Source organism: Anoplopoma fimbria, chromosome 5, assembly GCF_027596085.1.
Source record: "Anoplopoma fimbria isolate UVic2021 breed Golden Eagle Sablefish chromosome 5, Afim_UVic_2022, whole genome shotgun sequence".
In the NCBI taxonomy this organism is placed as follows: Eukaryota; Metazoa; Chordata; class Actinopteri; order Perciformes; family Anoplopomatidae; genus Anoplopoma; species Anoplopoma fimbria.
Window position 1 is genome coordinate 17508765 of NC_072453.1, and position 13551 is coordinate 17522315.

Sequence of the window (13551 nt, forward strand, 5' to 3'; positions counted from 1 at the left end):
TCCTTCCTTCCTGCTGCTGTCAGGCTGCACAACCAGCTCTGCTCCCAGTAGACCACATGACACATGACAATAATAACATGACAATAATAACATGACAATAATAACATGACAATAATAACATGACAATAATAACATGACAATAAAAACATGACAATAATAACATGACAATAATAACATGACAATAAAAATAAAACATGACAATAATAACATGACAATAATAACATGACAATAAAAACAATAAATAACATGACAATAATAACATGACAATAAAAACATGACAATAATAACATGACAATAATAACATGACAATAAAAACATGACAATAATAACATGACAATAATAACATGACAATAATAACATGACAATAAAAACATGACAATAATAACATGACAATAATAACATGACAATAAAAACCTGTTACATTACATAATAGTTAAATAATAGTTAAAATAGTTTTTTCTGTCTGTAAATATAATATTTCAGTTATTGTTGTTTTTTCTACTGTTTTTTTTATTGCTTATTTATAATACTTGTTTTTTTTATTTTCATTTTTTACTTTTATCTTGTCTTCTTCTACTATGTCTCTTGTGTGCACTTTACTCTATGCTGCTGTAAGCCTGCAAATTTCCCCGCTGTGGGACTAATAAAGGATTATCTTATCTTATCTTATCTTATCTTATCTTATCTTATCTTTTCTTAGAACTTCTAAAACAATTTCTATTTGACTTCACAAACTACAACGTGTAAATCGTTCTGTCTGTGTGGTTCTGTCTGTGTGGTTCTGTCTCTGTGGGTTCTGTCTGTGTGGGTTCTGTCTGTGGTTCTGTCTGCGTGGGTTCTGTCTGTCTGTGGTTCTGTCTGTGGTTCTGTCTGTGTGGGTTCTGTTCTGTCTGTGTGGGTTCTGTCTGTGGGTTCTGTATGTTTCTGTCTGTGTTCTGGTGGGGGTTCTGTCTGTGTGGGTTCTGTCTGTGTGGGTTCTGTCTGTGTGTTCTGTCTGTGTGGTTCTGTCTGTGTGGTTCTGTCTGTGTGGTTCTGTTCTGTCTGTGTGGGTTCTGTCTGTGTGGTTCTGTCTGTGTGGGTTCTGTCTGTGTGGGTTCTGTCTGTGGGTTCTGTCTGTGTGGGTTCTGTCTGTGGTTCTGTCTGTGTGGTTCTGTCTGTGTGGGTTCTGTCTGTGTGGGTTCTGTCTGTGTGGTTCTGTCTGTGGTTCTGTCTGTGTGGGTTCTGTCTGTGGTTCTGTCTGTGTGGTTCTGTCTGTGGTTCTGTCTGTGTGGGTTCTGTCTGTGTGGGTTCTGTCTGTGGTTCTGTCTGTGTGGTTCTGTCTGTGTGGTTCTGTCTGTGGTTCTGTCTGTGGTTCTGTTGATCTCCAGAATAACTGACTCTCCTCCTCCTTCATTTGTAGCCTCGCAAGATCGAAGAAATCAAAGATTTCCTGCTGACAACATTTTCTATTTGACTTCACAAACTACAACGTGTAAATCGCTTTTCGTCCCCCTTAACATTGACCCTCTGTACTTGCCGTAGCGCTGTATAAATTCACCCGCAACCGGAAGCTCCGCCCCTTTTCATCCTCCTCTGGCAGACTGAGTGAGTTCAACATGGCCGCACAAAACAATTCTATCATCATCCATCCTCTTTTATACCAATAACCACACCCCTGGTTCTGCTTAAATACATTTAATCAACACAAAAGCTATTTAATGTGATAATTATTTGCTTACCAACACGTTTTTCCCCGTTGTTATAACCGATGAACTGACTCCATGTTTCTCTGTTCTCCCGCAGCGTTCAGCCCGCTGACACGGCAGCATGGTAAGCTCTCCTTCTCCCCTTTAAACACCCCGATCACCCTAAACCCTGCTCCCTGCCCGTGCTGGGTGTCCCTCCTGTGTGGATGTGTAGATGTGGTGGTGTTGGTGGTGTTTTAGGAGCAGTATGGTGGAGCAGAGGTGTGGTTAGCATCAGCGTGCTAACATGCTAACGCAGGAAATGCAAACATCTCAGGCTGATGTGCTCGAGATGCTTTTTAAATCCTGCAAGAGTAAAGATGGACCTAGTGCTGGGCTTCTGATGTGGTAGAAGCACCGGTTCCACCGGTCCCCTGACATCCCCAGGTTCTGTGTGGGTTCTGTCTGTGTGGTTCTGTCTCTGTGGGTTCTGTCTGTGTGGTTCTGTCTGTGTGGGTTCTGGGTCTGTCTGTGGGTTCTGTCTGTGTGGTTCTGTCTCTGTGGGTTCTGTCTGTGGTTCTGTCTCTGTGGGTTCTATCTGTCTGTCTGGTTCTGTCTGTGTGGGTTCTGTCTGTCTGTGTGGTTCTGTCTGTGTGGGTTCTGTCTGTGTTCTGTCTGTGGGTTCTGTCTGTGGTTCTGTTGATCTCCAGAATAACTGACTCTTCTCCTCCTTCATTTGTAGCCTCGCAAGATCGAAGAAATCAAAGATTTCCTGCTGACAGCCAGGAGGAAGGATGCCAAGTGTAAGTCAACGTCCAGCCTCAAGAGTGTTCAATGCAAGGTCACTTGAGATATATAGATATATCTATATATATATATATATATATATCTATCTATGTATATATCTTTGTATATCTATCTATATATATATATCTACATATATACATATATATACATATCTACATATACATATATATATATATACATATATACATACACGTATGTATATAAGATAAGATAATCCTTTATTAGTCCCGCAGCGGGAAATTTGCAGGCCATACATACACATGTGTATATGTATGTATATATATGTATATATATGTATATACACACACATACACACACGGAGGTAGTTTAAACTACAAGGTGGATGGACAGGTGACAACTTGCAGTTTTGTCCCTGCAAGAAAATGTAACTACACATGAGTACACAGCCCTGACTCCTCCTCACAGAGAACGTAGAGTCTGATACAGTTCTTAAAATGTACTTAAATTATTGGAGTCTTGCACAGCAGGTCAGCTGAACATGTCAGAATGTGAAATTGGTCTACAGGCAAGCCAACAAGTTAAGATATGTAGAGTATAACAATAAATGTGTTTGCATTTCTCTTGTCTTTTTAGGAAGTTTTACTAGTTCCAATTTTCATGTGTTCAGCAAACATCATGGGAAATTATTCAGAAATGATTCATCTGCAAACTAAAGCATTAATAGTCTGTTGTGGAGGTTGTTCAAATACTCATTGTGGTTTGAATCAAAGTATCTTTTCCCGTTGAGTCTAATCTGAACTCTCGTTTGTCTTCCTTCAGCCGTAAAGATCAAGAAGAACAAGGACAATGTTAAATTCAAGGTGCGCTGCAGCAGGTACCTGTACACCCTGGTCATCACAGACAAGGAGAAGGCCGAGAAGCTCAAGCAGTCCCTGCCCCCAGGTCAGTTTCCTTCTTTCAGTTTTTATGGTTTTTGTGAAGCAAATATAACACGACTGAGCAGACTGGAAAATGCAGCCTCTGCTAAAACATAGAAATGGTAGTCAGTGACCTTGAACAAATGAATGATGTACTTTTGACTTGGGTTGTTCTGTTTTTAAGAATGTTGCGTCTTCCCTGGGTTGGAGTGAAGGTACTTTGTGGAGTTTTGAACCACTGCAGGCTTAGATAATGTTTGCATGAGTAGGTCTGAGTTTCGTGTTTAACATAAGATAAGATAAGATAATCCTTTATTAGTCCCGCAGCGGGGAAATTTGCAGGCTTACAGCAGCGTAGAGTAAAGTGCACACAAGAGAAAAAATAAAATAAAACAAGTATTATAAATAAGCAATAAAAAAACAAAAACAATAACTGAAATATTATATTTACAGACAGAAAACCCCCCAACTATTTTAACTTTTTTAACTATTATTGCACATGCATGTGCAGAAGGATGCACAGGGAAGGCAGAGCAGCATTCTGTTGACAGCAGAGGGTGGTTATCGTGGTAGCAATGCCCTGTAAAAGGAAAGAATGTTCTAATAATGAAATAACTCAAACTGATGTAAACAAGGCTGTTAGCAGAGCATTTAGAGGAAAAGCATTGCAGATGTTTTGCGATGTGGGAAATGGGTTCACTGTGTTTATTAGGGCCTCAGGAAAATAAACGGTGCATAAAAACGTTTGTATAAACTGTAGTTGTTTACTGTGAAAACTCAACAGGGTTAAGTAACGTTTTAAACAGGAAGAGTCCTCGGGGGTGGATGAGAATCTGTCTTCATGGAAAATGACTGTAAAACTTTAAGTACAATTGTTGATCATGCTGCTTGGTGGTTTGTGTTAGGATTGACCACTGAAAGGTTATGCAGGATGATCTACTTCATTTATTTTTGCATCTGAAGGTCACCTGTTGTGAACTCAGGTGCATGTGGGGTTCACTGCTTCATTCTGTCAATCTCAGTGATGGTGACAGATGTTTTAACTGTTTGTATTTAGTCTGAAGCGAGGGAGTTTAGAAATGTTGCTTCTGATAATGACGTAGTTCTAGTATTTAAAACAGCACAAAGGTGTAAATGAAGCATTCTGTTGCATCTGTCTTCTTTGGAGAAGTGCCAGCTGTGAGGGGATATAATTGGACACTATGATTGCATTTATTAGGTTGTATTATGTGTCTAGTTGTGTGCATTCAGTTGCTTTTTAAGTCATTATACACATACAGTTAGCATCCATAGTGTTCTCCTTTTGTTGAAAGATTTTGATTTGTTATATTATGGCTGGCAACCATTTTTAATGTTAACAGCACGACTGAAGTCAGTCCGTAGGCGTGTCAGATGTATGGTGTTTGTGGTAATTCCCCATTAAAAACAGATTTTCATGACACATTCCTTCAAAACAACACTTTGAAGTAATAATCATAAGAGAGAAAAAGTTTTGAAGAATGCGTGTTGCAGTAAATGAGTTCCCCCGTCTATGCTGATGTGCCCCATTTATTCTGGTGAACATTCTTCTAATCTGTTGTCTTTTGTCTTTGCAGGTCTGGCTGTGAAGGAGCTCAAGTAAAGCCGTGATGTACAGATAATTGTAATAAAAATTGGAAAAAAAACTGTAATTTGTCTGGTTTTCATGTTGCATCATGTCCTGCTATCGTGGTGACCCTTAAAGTATCGAAGGTCAAATGTGGTGTTTAGACATCATCCACAAGATGTCAGATTTGAGCCAATATCATGTGTGTCAAGAGAACCGCACTTTATTCCTTAGACATGTTTAAATAAACCCACAATGTGTTATGATAGTTTTAGAATACGGTAGACTCTACTGACACTTTAAGATGTGTTATGTCACATCTCACTCTGATAATCAAATGCATATATATTCATATATGTATCAGGGTTCAAGCAGTAAATGTTCCTTTAAAAATACAATATACTCATGTTTATGAGCACATTTGATATTCCAGAAAGGCCTTGCAAGTAAATGTATTTACTCATTTGTGTCAAATGAATAGAAGCGTCTGTACTCAAAAATGAAGCCTTCAGCTGTTTACTCTGCATGTACTAAGGTGCTTAACCTAGGACTAAGATTAATCTGAATAATCCACAGTGGGTAACACCTGTTACATTGTGTAGTGAGTACAACACAACAACTATAACACAGACGTGCTACTGAAACCATGGACGGTCACAGAATGGATGAACTGACCAGTCAAAGGGGGGGAATCCAGCAGAAACCAGCTCTCTGGTCTGTTTTCACCAGTACAGTCACAGAGGAAGTATCTACAGCCCCATATAATCACCACTTATTATTTTACAGTCTGTAGATAAAAGTTGGTAAAGTTTGTGTGGGACGTCCCCTATGAGGACATGAACTACACCTTCTGTAAATGAACTTTTCTGTGTACTTACCTCCTTTGACCACTAGGTGGCAGTGCAGTCGTTTATTCCACATAGTATTAATGGAACACTTTAACAAATAAAACATTACACCAAGTTACAATTCTAATACTTCACATTTAATACATGCATCTTTTTTAACAGTCTTAAAACAAACATGCTGGCATTTTTTTTTTTTTTTTTTTTTTCTATAACTCCTCCAAGGGGCGTCTTTGCGCGCTCCCGTTCCATATCTCCTCCTGTCCTGACTGGATGCGCATCCCCGCTGCTGACTATTGTGTGAGTGTGGAGCAGCTGTCGGTCGGGTAGGAGCTGCGGGTCCATGCTCACTGGGACTATTCCTGCTTCCATGTATATAAACCCACAATAAAAGCATCTGACCAGACCTGTGCAGGACTGCTCCTGTGCGTCAGAGCGTCTCCACAGAGGAGCATGCTTCAATCAATGCTTTGTTCCATGTGAGACGGGATTAAGCTCTTCAGTGGCTCATTCAGGGTTGTGGACAACTTTTTTTTTTTTTTATTTATCTTTGGGGCAGGGATGTCTTCTGCTCGGGTGGACTACATTGCTCCCTGGTGGACTTACTGGCTTCACAATTTCCCTCACATCAACCTGAGGTTTCAGCCCATTGACAACGGCTTCCAGCCAGAAGAAGAGAACTACCAGCAGGTCAGTAGAGGAAGATGGACATGAGGCTTTATCAGGAGCCCAGTGATGAAGCACACAATAAAACACAGGGCTGAGTATGCATGTGCATGGTGTATTGAGTCTTTAACAGTATTGGGACATCCCTATATAATAACCCTTCAATATATGGCTCATTATCTTCTTAATAATCTTCTCTGCTTTATGCTTTTAGATGCTTGTTTAAGAAAGGAGATGCACTTATGACTTCTGGTGACTAGTAGTTCTCTTGAATACCTATGTTGAATACACTTATTGGATAAAAGCGTCTGCTAAATGACTGTAATGTAATATAATGTAATGTACTGTAACACTCCTGCAGTATCGAAACAATCAGTTGTTATCATCAGGCTCTCTGCTGCCTTCAGGTTCAGTTTACATTTTGCACTATTGCTGAAACAAGTGGCCCCTAATGTCTCTCTGAATCCACTTAAAGAGTCCAACACTTTATTCAGTCCCATCTATCAGTGGACCAAGTCAATATTTTAGTGGTCTTTCTCTAAAAGCGAGTCATCTTTGCAAAAAAATAATAAAAAAAAATGGCATGACACCATTGAGTTATATGCGTTTTTCCCCCTCAAGAAATATTACATAAATGTTGTTTTGCATTCGAGACAGAACAAGCACATCCTGTATATACTGCCCTCAATTGGGCTTGGTTACATCTTTTTCATCCATTATTAAGTTGGACAAATCAAATAAGTCTGTGTCCCTTGGGGAGTGGATCAGGAGACACACTTGTGTGAGAGTGTTGGCATAGATTTATCCCCCACATGGGAGTTAAAGTGGTTCCCGTCTAACTCCAGAGGTGCTGGAAGGACCGTTTCACACAGTTTGGGATCAACTTGTTGGCTGACTAACGACCTGCCTGTGAACACATGTCAAATACTATGAATGATTTACGATTTCGCTGTTTAATTTTTCATAGTAACAGCTTAGCTTCTGTCAGAGCATGTGGATCCATCATGCTGAGAACAGATGACATTTTAAGTTCATCGCCGCCCGCAGAGTCTCAGCGCAGCGGTTTTCAGGGGGAGGTCAGGGGACCTTCAGGGTCCAAGGGAGTCAGAGAGAGAGGCCTCATGAAGATGTGGAAGTGATTCATTTCACAAGAAGTGACAGACAATTGAAGAAATAGTTATGAGAACGTATATCTGAAACATCTGATACATGATAAACTTGCAGAAATCGGTTTAATTAAGGCTCTAAATGCCTTGAGGAGAGGAAGGATACCAGGAACTAGTGTCACAAAAGAAGTGAGATATTGCTTGATAGTACTTTGCAATCCAACTCTCACTTTCTCCATCATCGACTGCACACAAATATGGACAAAACGTAAAACAAACCTATGTTGTGAATTTACTCCATTGAGTAACTCTTAGCTATTTAATGCTCCTGGATGTCCATACGCTAGTCGCCAGCTTTGTCTGTCGGCTGTTTGGTGCAGAGCAGGAAATAACATAGACCCTCTATTTTTACAGGATTTCAGTATTTTTCCAATCGCTTTAGTGACTATGGCCCAATAGCATCCTAAAGGAAAAATTTGACAAATTTTTATGCGGATGACCAATCACTGTTTCTGGACGGTTGAGGCAAAGATTCCTCAGTGCACGCTGTATGGATCAAGCTCGCAGCTGCAAAATCAGTTTGTCTTTCTGCACCTAGTGGTCATTTGATATGACAGTGATGTTGGAGAAAAGGAAAAACTTCAGGCACTTTGAGCTTATATTTTCTTTTGGCTTCTGGGTAGCCAGGTGTCACTTCTTCTTGTCTTTGCATGATTTGAAACGTAGCTATGTTTTTAACAGCTAAATTGGCATCCTAAACTATGAGGCCAGAGGACGTTATGGACGAGGAAACACTTTTCAACGGCTGACTCTGATCAGCTGTATTTTTTCGAGCCAGAGCCTACGAGCAAAATAAATACAGCAGAGAGGGGCCAAGGTTAGGGCTGCATCAGCCGCGTGAGAGGAAATGGTCGGCAAGGCACCTCCAGGTGTCAGAAGCTCATACGCAATGCATCCTGGGTACATGTAGACACTGCTGTAACAGCAGATGAACAGAGCAGATGACCTCAGCCTTCTCTGTCAATGCAGTATGCACAATAGAGTAAACTACTGTCAACACTGACTGGACATCTGGTTAAAAGGTGAAAAATGTTCCCGTTAGTGCACTTAAACATTGGCTGTGATGCTACGCTTAGCTTTTAGCTGCTATAACCAACAGTAGTAGTTTGATGCATTTCTGCTCTCTGCGTGGCCCTGTGGATGTGGCGTCAGGTCCTCGGGGTTTGGGAGGAGAGCGGCACTGCTCCATCTGAGAGTCTGAGACGACTGTCAACCACAGACGGGCACTACAGTCAGCAGTGGGGAAACCCCCATCACCACATCCATCAGCCCGCCTCGTTCTCTGACGTTTACTATCTCTGTTCCTCTCTCTGCTGCTGCTCTCTTTTGTTTGTTTCTGGTTGTTTTCACAGATGTAGGTCAAGTCCTTCATGCTCCCACTTTGTAGAACAATTTTTCCGCAGAGCACCAAAGCTAATGACACAATTTCATGCTGATGCAATGCTATTTAACGCTTCTACATTCCCTGTCCTGGGTGGGCTGTCAAACTTCATTCTGATCACCAGCTCCTTGGTTGACTCCATTAGTAACAGTGATGATGTGCTGCATCCGGCCTATCATATACAGGCAAGCATGAAGAACTCGGAAAACAGGGGATATCTATCGCCCCTGGTTGGTGTTAAATTGGGGATTATAGTTGAATTATTGAGACACTGTGGTATTAAGGAACATTTTCTCCAGTTTGTTTCAGCGCTTAGATGATTAACAGCATGCCATCTGTGTTTAATGGTAAAGGATTCAGTCTAACAGGAAAAAAAGGAAGCTTTATAATCGAGCCGTGTAATGTTGAGTCCACTCTTTTGTTGAGGAATTGCTGAATCGATGTTTAGTTGGTCGCTGCGGTGGAGAGTATTGAGCAGTTGAGCCGATCCTTTAACTCGGGCAGTGGAGCTGTAATTGGCTCGTTGTAGTGTGGGCTATCCTGGTGGATTCCTCTGTTGGCTCCGGGCCATTGAATGTGATGGAATGCAAGAGGTCGTGATCTTCCACTGTTCTTTGTCTGCCTGTGTGTTACTGTGTGTTACTGTGTGTTACTGTGTGTGTGTGTGTGTGTGTGTGTGTGTGGTAGTAGGTTTCTTCCCTCTGTTGGATTGTCAGAAAAGGAATGTCTGAATCACCTGACTGGAGTACTTCTCTAATTTCTGTCGTCTGACAATAAGCAAGCTATTCTTCTTCATCTTACACACGCATATTTTGGAAAATCTCATCCAGTGATGCACCAAAGTGCAGAGTGAAGGGTTCTGTGCGGTTGGATCGAGCTGCAGTAGGTCATTCATTGTAGGTCGTTGTTGGAACTCAATACACACACGACAAGCACTTTGCTTCAAGAGGCCTTTACTGCTCCATGAGAAAGTGTCACCCCAGCGTTGTTGAGGATTATTTTGGGCACATGCTCCGGAGATATTCTGCTCAACGATCACTCAGTACAATTTCTTTTTCAGCTTCTAATCATCTCTCTGTCCCGAGGCATGGAGGATGGAAAGAGGGCAAGAACTGGAAACTGAAAAAGTTCATCCAAAAATAGGACAGGGGCCTAGTTTCTAGTGTGTGTGTGTGTGTGTGTGTGTGTGTGTGTGTGTGTGTGTGTGTGTGTGTGTGTGTGTGTGTGTGTGTGTGTGTGTGTGTGTGTGTGTGTGTGTGTGTGTGTGTGTGTGTGTGTGTGAGGAGCCAGACATCATGTGTAGGTCAGCAGGTCCTAATCCATCTGACTTCCCTTCCCATTTCCTGTTTTTAGGACCCAAACAAGTTGGTGGCAAATGTTTTCCTGTGTCCATCGGGTGGACGGGTGGTGCTCATAGTCTGATACCCTCCAAGCAGCCAGTGTCACAACAGTTCATGCAGAGGTGCAGGGATGAGTCATAAGAAAACACTCATGAGTCAGCATTCTTTTGCACTTCCGGTTCCCAAGTCAATGTGTTTATTGAATAAAGTCTGTATGTGTGACACGAGCTTAAGAGATTTTCAGGTTTTGGTCATATATATACATATAAATATGTCGGTGGATGCACATCTTTTGATTTTTGAAGCATTTACGTGTCTTAAAAAAGCCGTTTGCTAACAAGTGGCTAAATAGTAGTTTGCAATAATCCAAACTCAAGAACATTACTATTGTAAAGGAGGAGATTTATCATGTCCGTCCTTGTGCTTGTTCCAACTTCAGCTCACTTTATAGAACTGACAGCTTCAGACACTCAGTGACTGCAGAGCTTAATGCAAAAATAAATCAGTTTCATCATAGGTAGATTTCACACTTCCTGTACATAATTAGAGATAATTAAAGAACATTTGTCCATCAAGGTAACAAAGACTCTTTTATTTATTTCATTAATAGCAGCACCATTTGTCCTTGACATAACCATCTGCGCTTTTCTCGTCTCGCCACTGATCACTTCAACGTGGAGCTCAGACAAGTTCCTTTTGAAAGCTTTTATCCACCGCGGCCCAGAATGATGCCGTATAAATGAGCAAGCAGCAAACACACACACACACACACACACACACACACACACACACACACACACACACACACACACACACACACACACACACACACACACACACACACACACACACTTAACACCCTCCATATTTCTGCTTCATTGGCATTTTCTCACAGAAATTCCCTGGGAACAATGTTCCACCCGAGCCCATGCAAACAGTCTCCTCCTCCAGCCCTCTCTGTTGTCTTTGTCCCCTCCACATCTCATGCTTTTTCTGTGTCCATCAGCAATTCCTCCACCTTCCCTTTTATTTACATTGTGTTAGGCCTTCACATACGGATCTAAATGTTGCATCAGAGGCTGCGTTGTGTCGTAGACAGAGAATGTATGTCCTTCAAGTGATGCAGTTACTTTGATTGCACTGCCGCTATGATTTTTTGTGTTTTCAAACATTTGATTGTCTTTGTTGCAGCCCATCTTCACACAAAGCCTTTCACTGATTACAGCTGATTTTACAACTGGCTGTGCAAGTGGTTGTGTTAGCTTTGTTTATTTTGTGCCATATAAAAAAGGGGAAATTATGCATACCGAGGGCTGAAAATCCATTCTCTGTTCAGCACCCTAACCGCTCTGATTGCATTGGAAATTGAACAACCCCGACCACCCCCCTTCCATGCTTCTTGTCCCAACTCAGCCTCTCCCTGTTTGTGCCACCTCATTGTTGAAGCAGTGATTCACCTCAGCTCGGCCTCTGTGGCAGTCTTTTTGTTAGTCTTTGCTTGTGTCATGCATGCATATAGAAAGATGCACTCAGAGTGTCGCCTCTGGCTCTCCAGAAGGTCATTAACTCCAATCTGTCTCTGTAGTGCTTGAAGCCAGTGATTAGCATCAGCTGATTGGCTACGTAGATGGTATGGCCGAGGTCTGTACTAATAAGGCAGCGCGTCCGTTCCTCGTGCTGATCCAACAACATTTTAAACCGGGTATGGCAGATCTGATGCCGGGGGTTTGTGGTTGTATGGTGGTTCTCTGCGTTTCCTTGTGTCGTGGCGATAAAGAACTGAACTGGGACAAGTGGATTCACGCAGCCACATTCCCCTCCAGCAGAAACAACAATGAAAGTGTGCTCTTCCCAGGATGCTAGGGGGGTTGGGTTCCCTTTGTTGTGGGGGGTGCAGCATCCAAATGGCGACCTCTGACTCCCCTGGGGGAAAGGTTTGGGGCTTTGGGTTCACAGAGGGTGTGAATGAAAAAGGGAGAACACTCGCTTCACTTGCACTCCAAAGGTGTCCCGGTAAGCATGGCCCGGGAAAAGAAAGAGATTCTTGGAGGATATTCGGATCAACAGGAAAAAGACAAACATTTCTCTCGCCAAACCTGAAAAGAAAATCTCAGAAAAAGAGCAGGCACTCAACCTCACAAAGCTCCAGGGACTCTCAGTTTGTTGTGGCAAAAAGGTTGAGGGCAACAAAGCAGCACAGCGTAACAGATCCTTTACCCATGAACCCCCTTCTTCCTCCCTCCTCCTCCTCCTCCTCCTGTCATCCATAACCCACGGGTCGCTTTGCTGGGACTTAATGGCGTCCCAGCTGTGAACATGGGCAGGCCTGGCCGAGTGCACTCTGCTGGAAAGAGCCCTGGTCCCTGGGGCGCTCACCCGAATGTCAGAGCGCGACAGGCAGCAGCATGGAGGAAGACAGTGGGTTGGACTGCTCCATTGATCTTTTGGTGGGGGGGGTCTTCTATACTGATGAGGCCATTTCTCAAGGCATTCGACAGCCTAACGTAGCCCGTTATGACAGTACAAATCCTTTAAATAAAGTGTTGTTGTTATACTGTGCAGCATGTTAAAAGGAATCGGTCTGTTTTTGCTCTTTTTATGGGGAATTCCACCGATTCATGAAGATCAGTTTACATGAAAAGTACTGAAGACAGTTTGATAATGTCTGAGGGAGCTTTGAGAAAATCTGTGATCATGCTATTAGAGTTATCTCAGCTTGAGCTTGCATAATGGGGATGCAGGATCCATTGCTTTTGGAGCTTTAGTTCTAACTAAATGTCAGGATATCTCCTCATGCTTTTTAAGTATCCCAACTTCAAGAATACTTAATCAATGGAATACACTTTGAAGAAAATCAAGAGACAATTAAAGGAAGAGTCTCCCTCTGCTCACTACGCTTCGACTTTTAAGTTCACATTTCTTTCTGTGTCCACGTCTTACAGTACAGTACAGTCATTTAGCAGACGCTTTTCTCCAAAGCGACTTACAGTCAGTAGTATATTACATATCATTCACCCATTCACACACTGATGACAGGCTACCATCAAGGTGCCACCATCAGACTCTAACTAACATTCATCATCCAGTCCACACCGATGGCAAGCCTTCAGGAGCAACTTGGGGTTAAGCGTCTTGCCCAAGGACACATCGACTGCCAAAGCCGGGTATCGAACCACCGACCCTCTGATTGGAGAACTACCTTGCTCTCCACTACGCCAC

The 13551-nt window shown here is 42.2% G+C and overlaps 2 protein-coding genes across 2 annotated transcripts in view; both read left to right on the forward strand.

Annotated features, from left to right (window-relative positions):
- The first annotated feature begins 1515 nt into the window (after positions 1-1515).
- On the forward strand, positions 1516-5001 carry rpl38 (ribosomal protein L38). Its single transcript, XM_054599160.1, has 5 exons — positions 1516-1584; positions 1783-1809; positions 2407-2467; positions 3252-3374; positions 4945-5001. Exons 2-5 carry the CDS (start codon positions 1807-1809, stop codon positions 4968-4970), a joined length of 213 nt encoding a protein of 70 aa, XP_054455135.1. The 5' UTR covers positions 1516-1584; positions 1783-1806; the 3' UTR covers positions 4971-5001.
- A 1095-nt stretch (positions 5002-6096) lies between these two features.
- Positions 6097-13551, forward strand: part of ttyh2 (tweety family member 2) — a 56517-nt gene continuing 49062 nt past the window's right edge. Inside the window, exon 1 of the mRNA XM_054598753.1 lies at positions 6097-6469. Within this exon, the coding sequence (XP_054454728.1) occupies positions 6341-6469 (129 nt within the window). The 5' untranslated portion in view covers positions 6097-6340. The remainder of the gene's footprint in view (positions 6470-13551) is intronic.

Coding starts and splice junctions, on each gene's coding strand:
- rpl38 (XM_054599160.1), top strand. Junction 2,468..3,251: donor CAGGAGGAAGGATGCCAAGT/GTAAGTCAACGT, acceptor GTCTTCCTTCAG/CCGTAAAGATCAAGAAGAAC. Junction 3,375..4,944: donor CAAGCAGTCCCTGCCCCCAG/GTCAGTTTCCTT, acceptor TTGTCTTTGCAG/GTCTGGCTGTGAAGGAGCTC.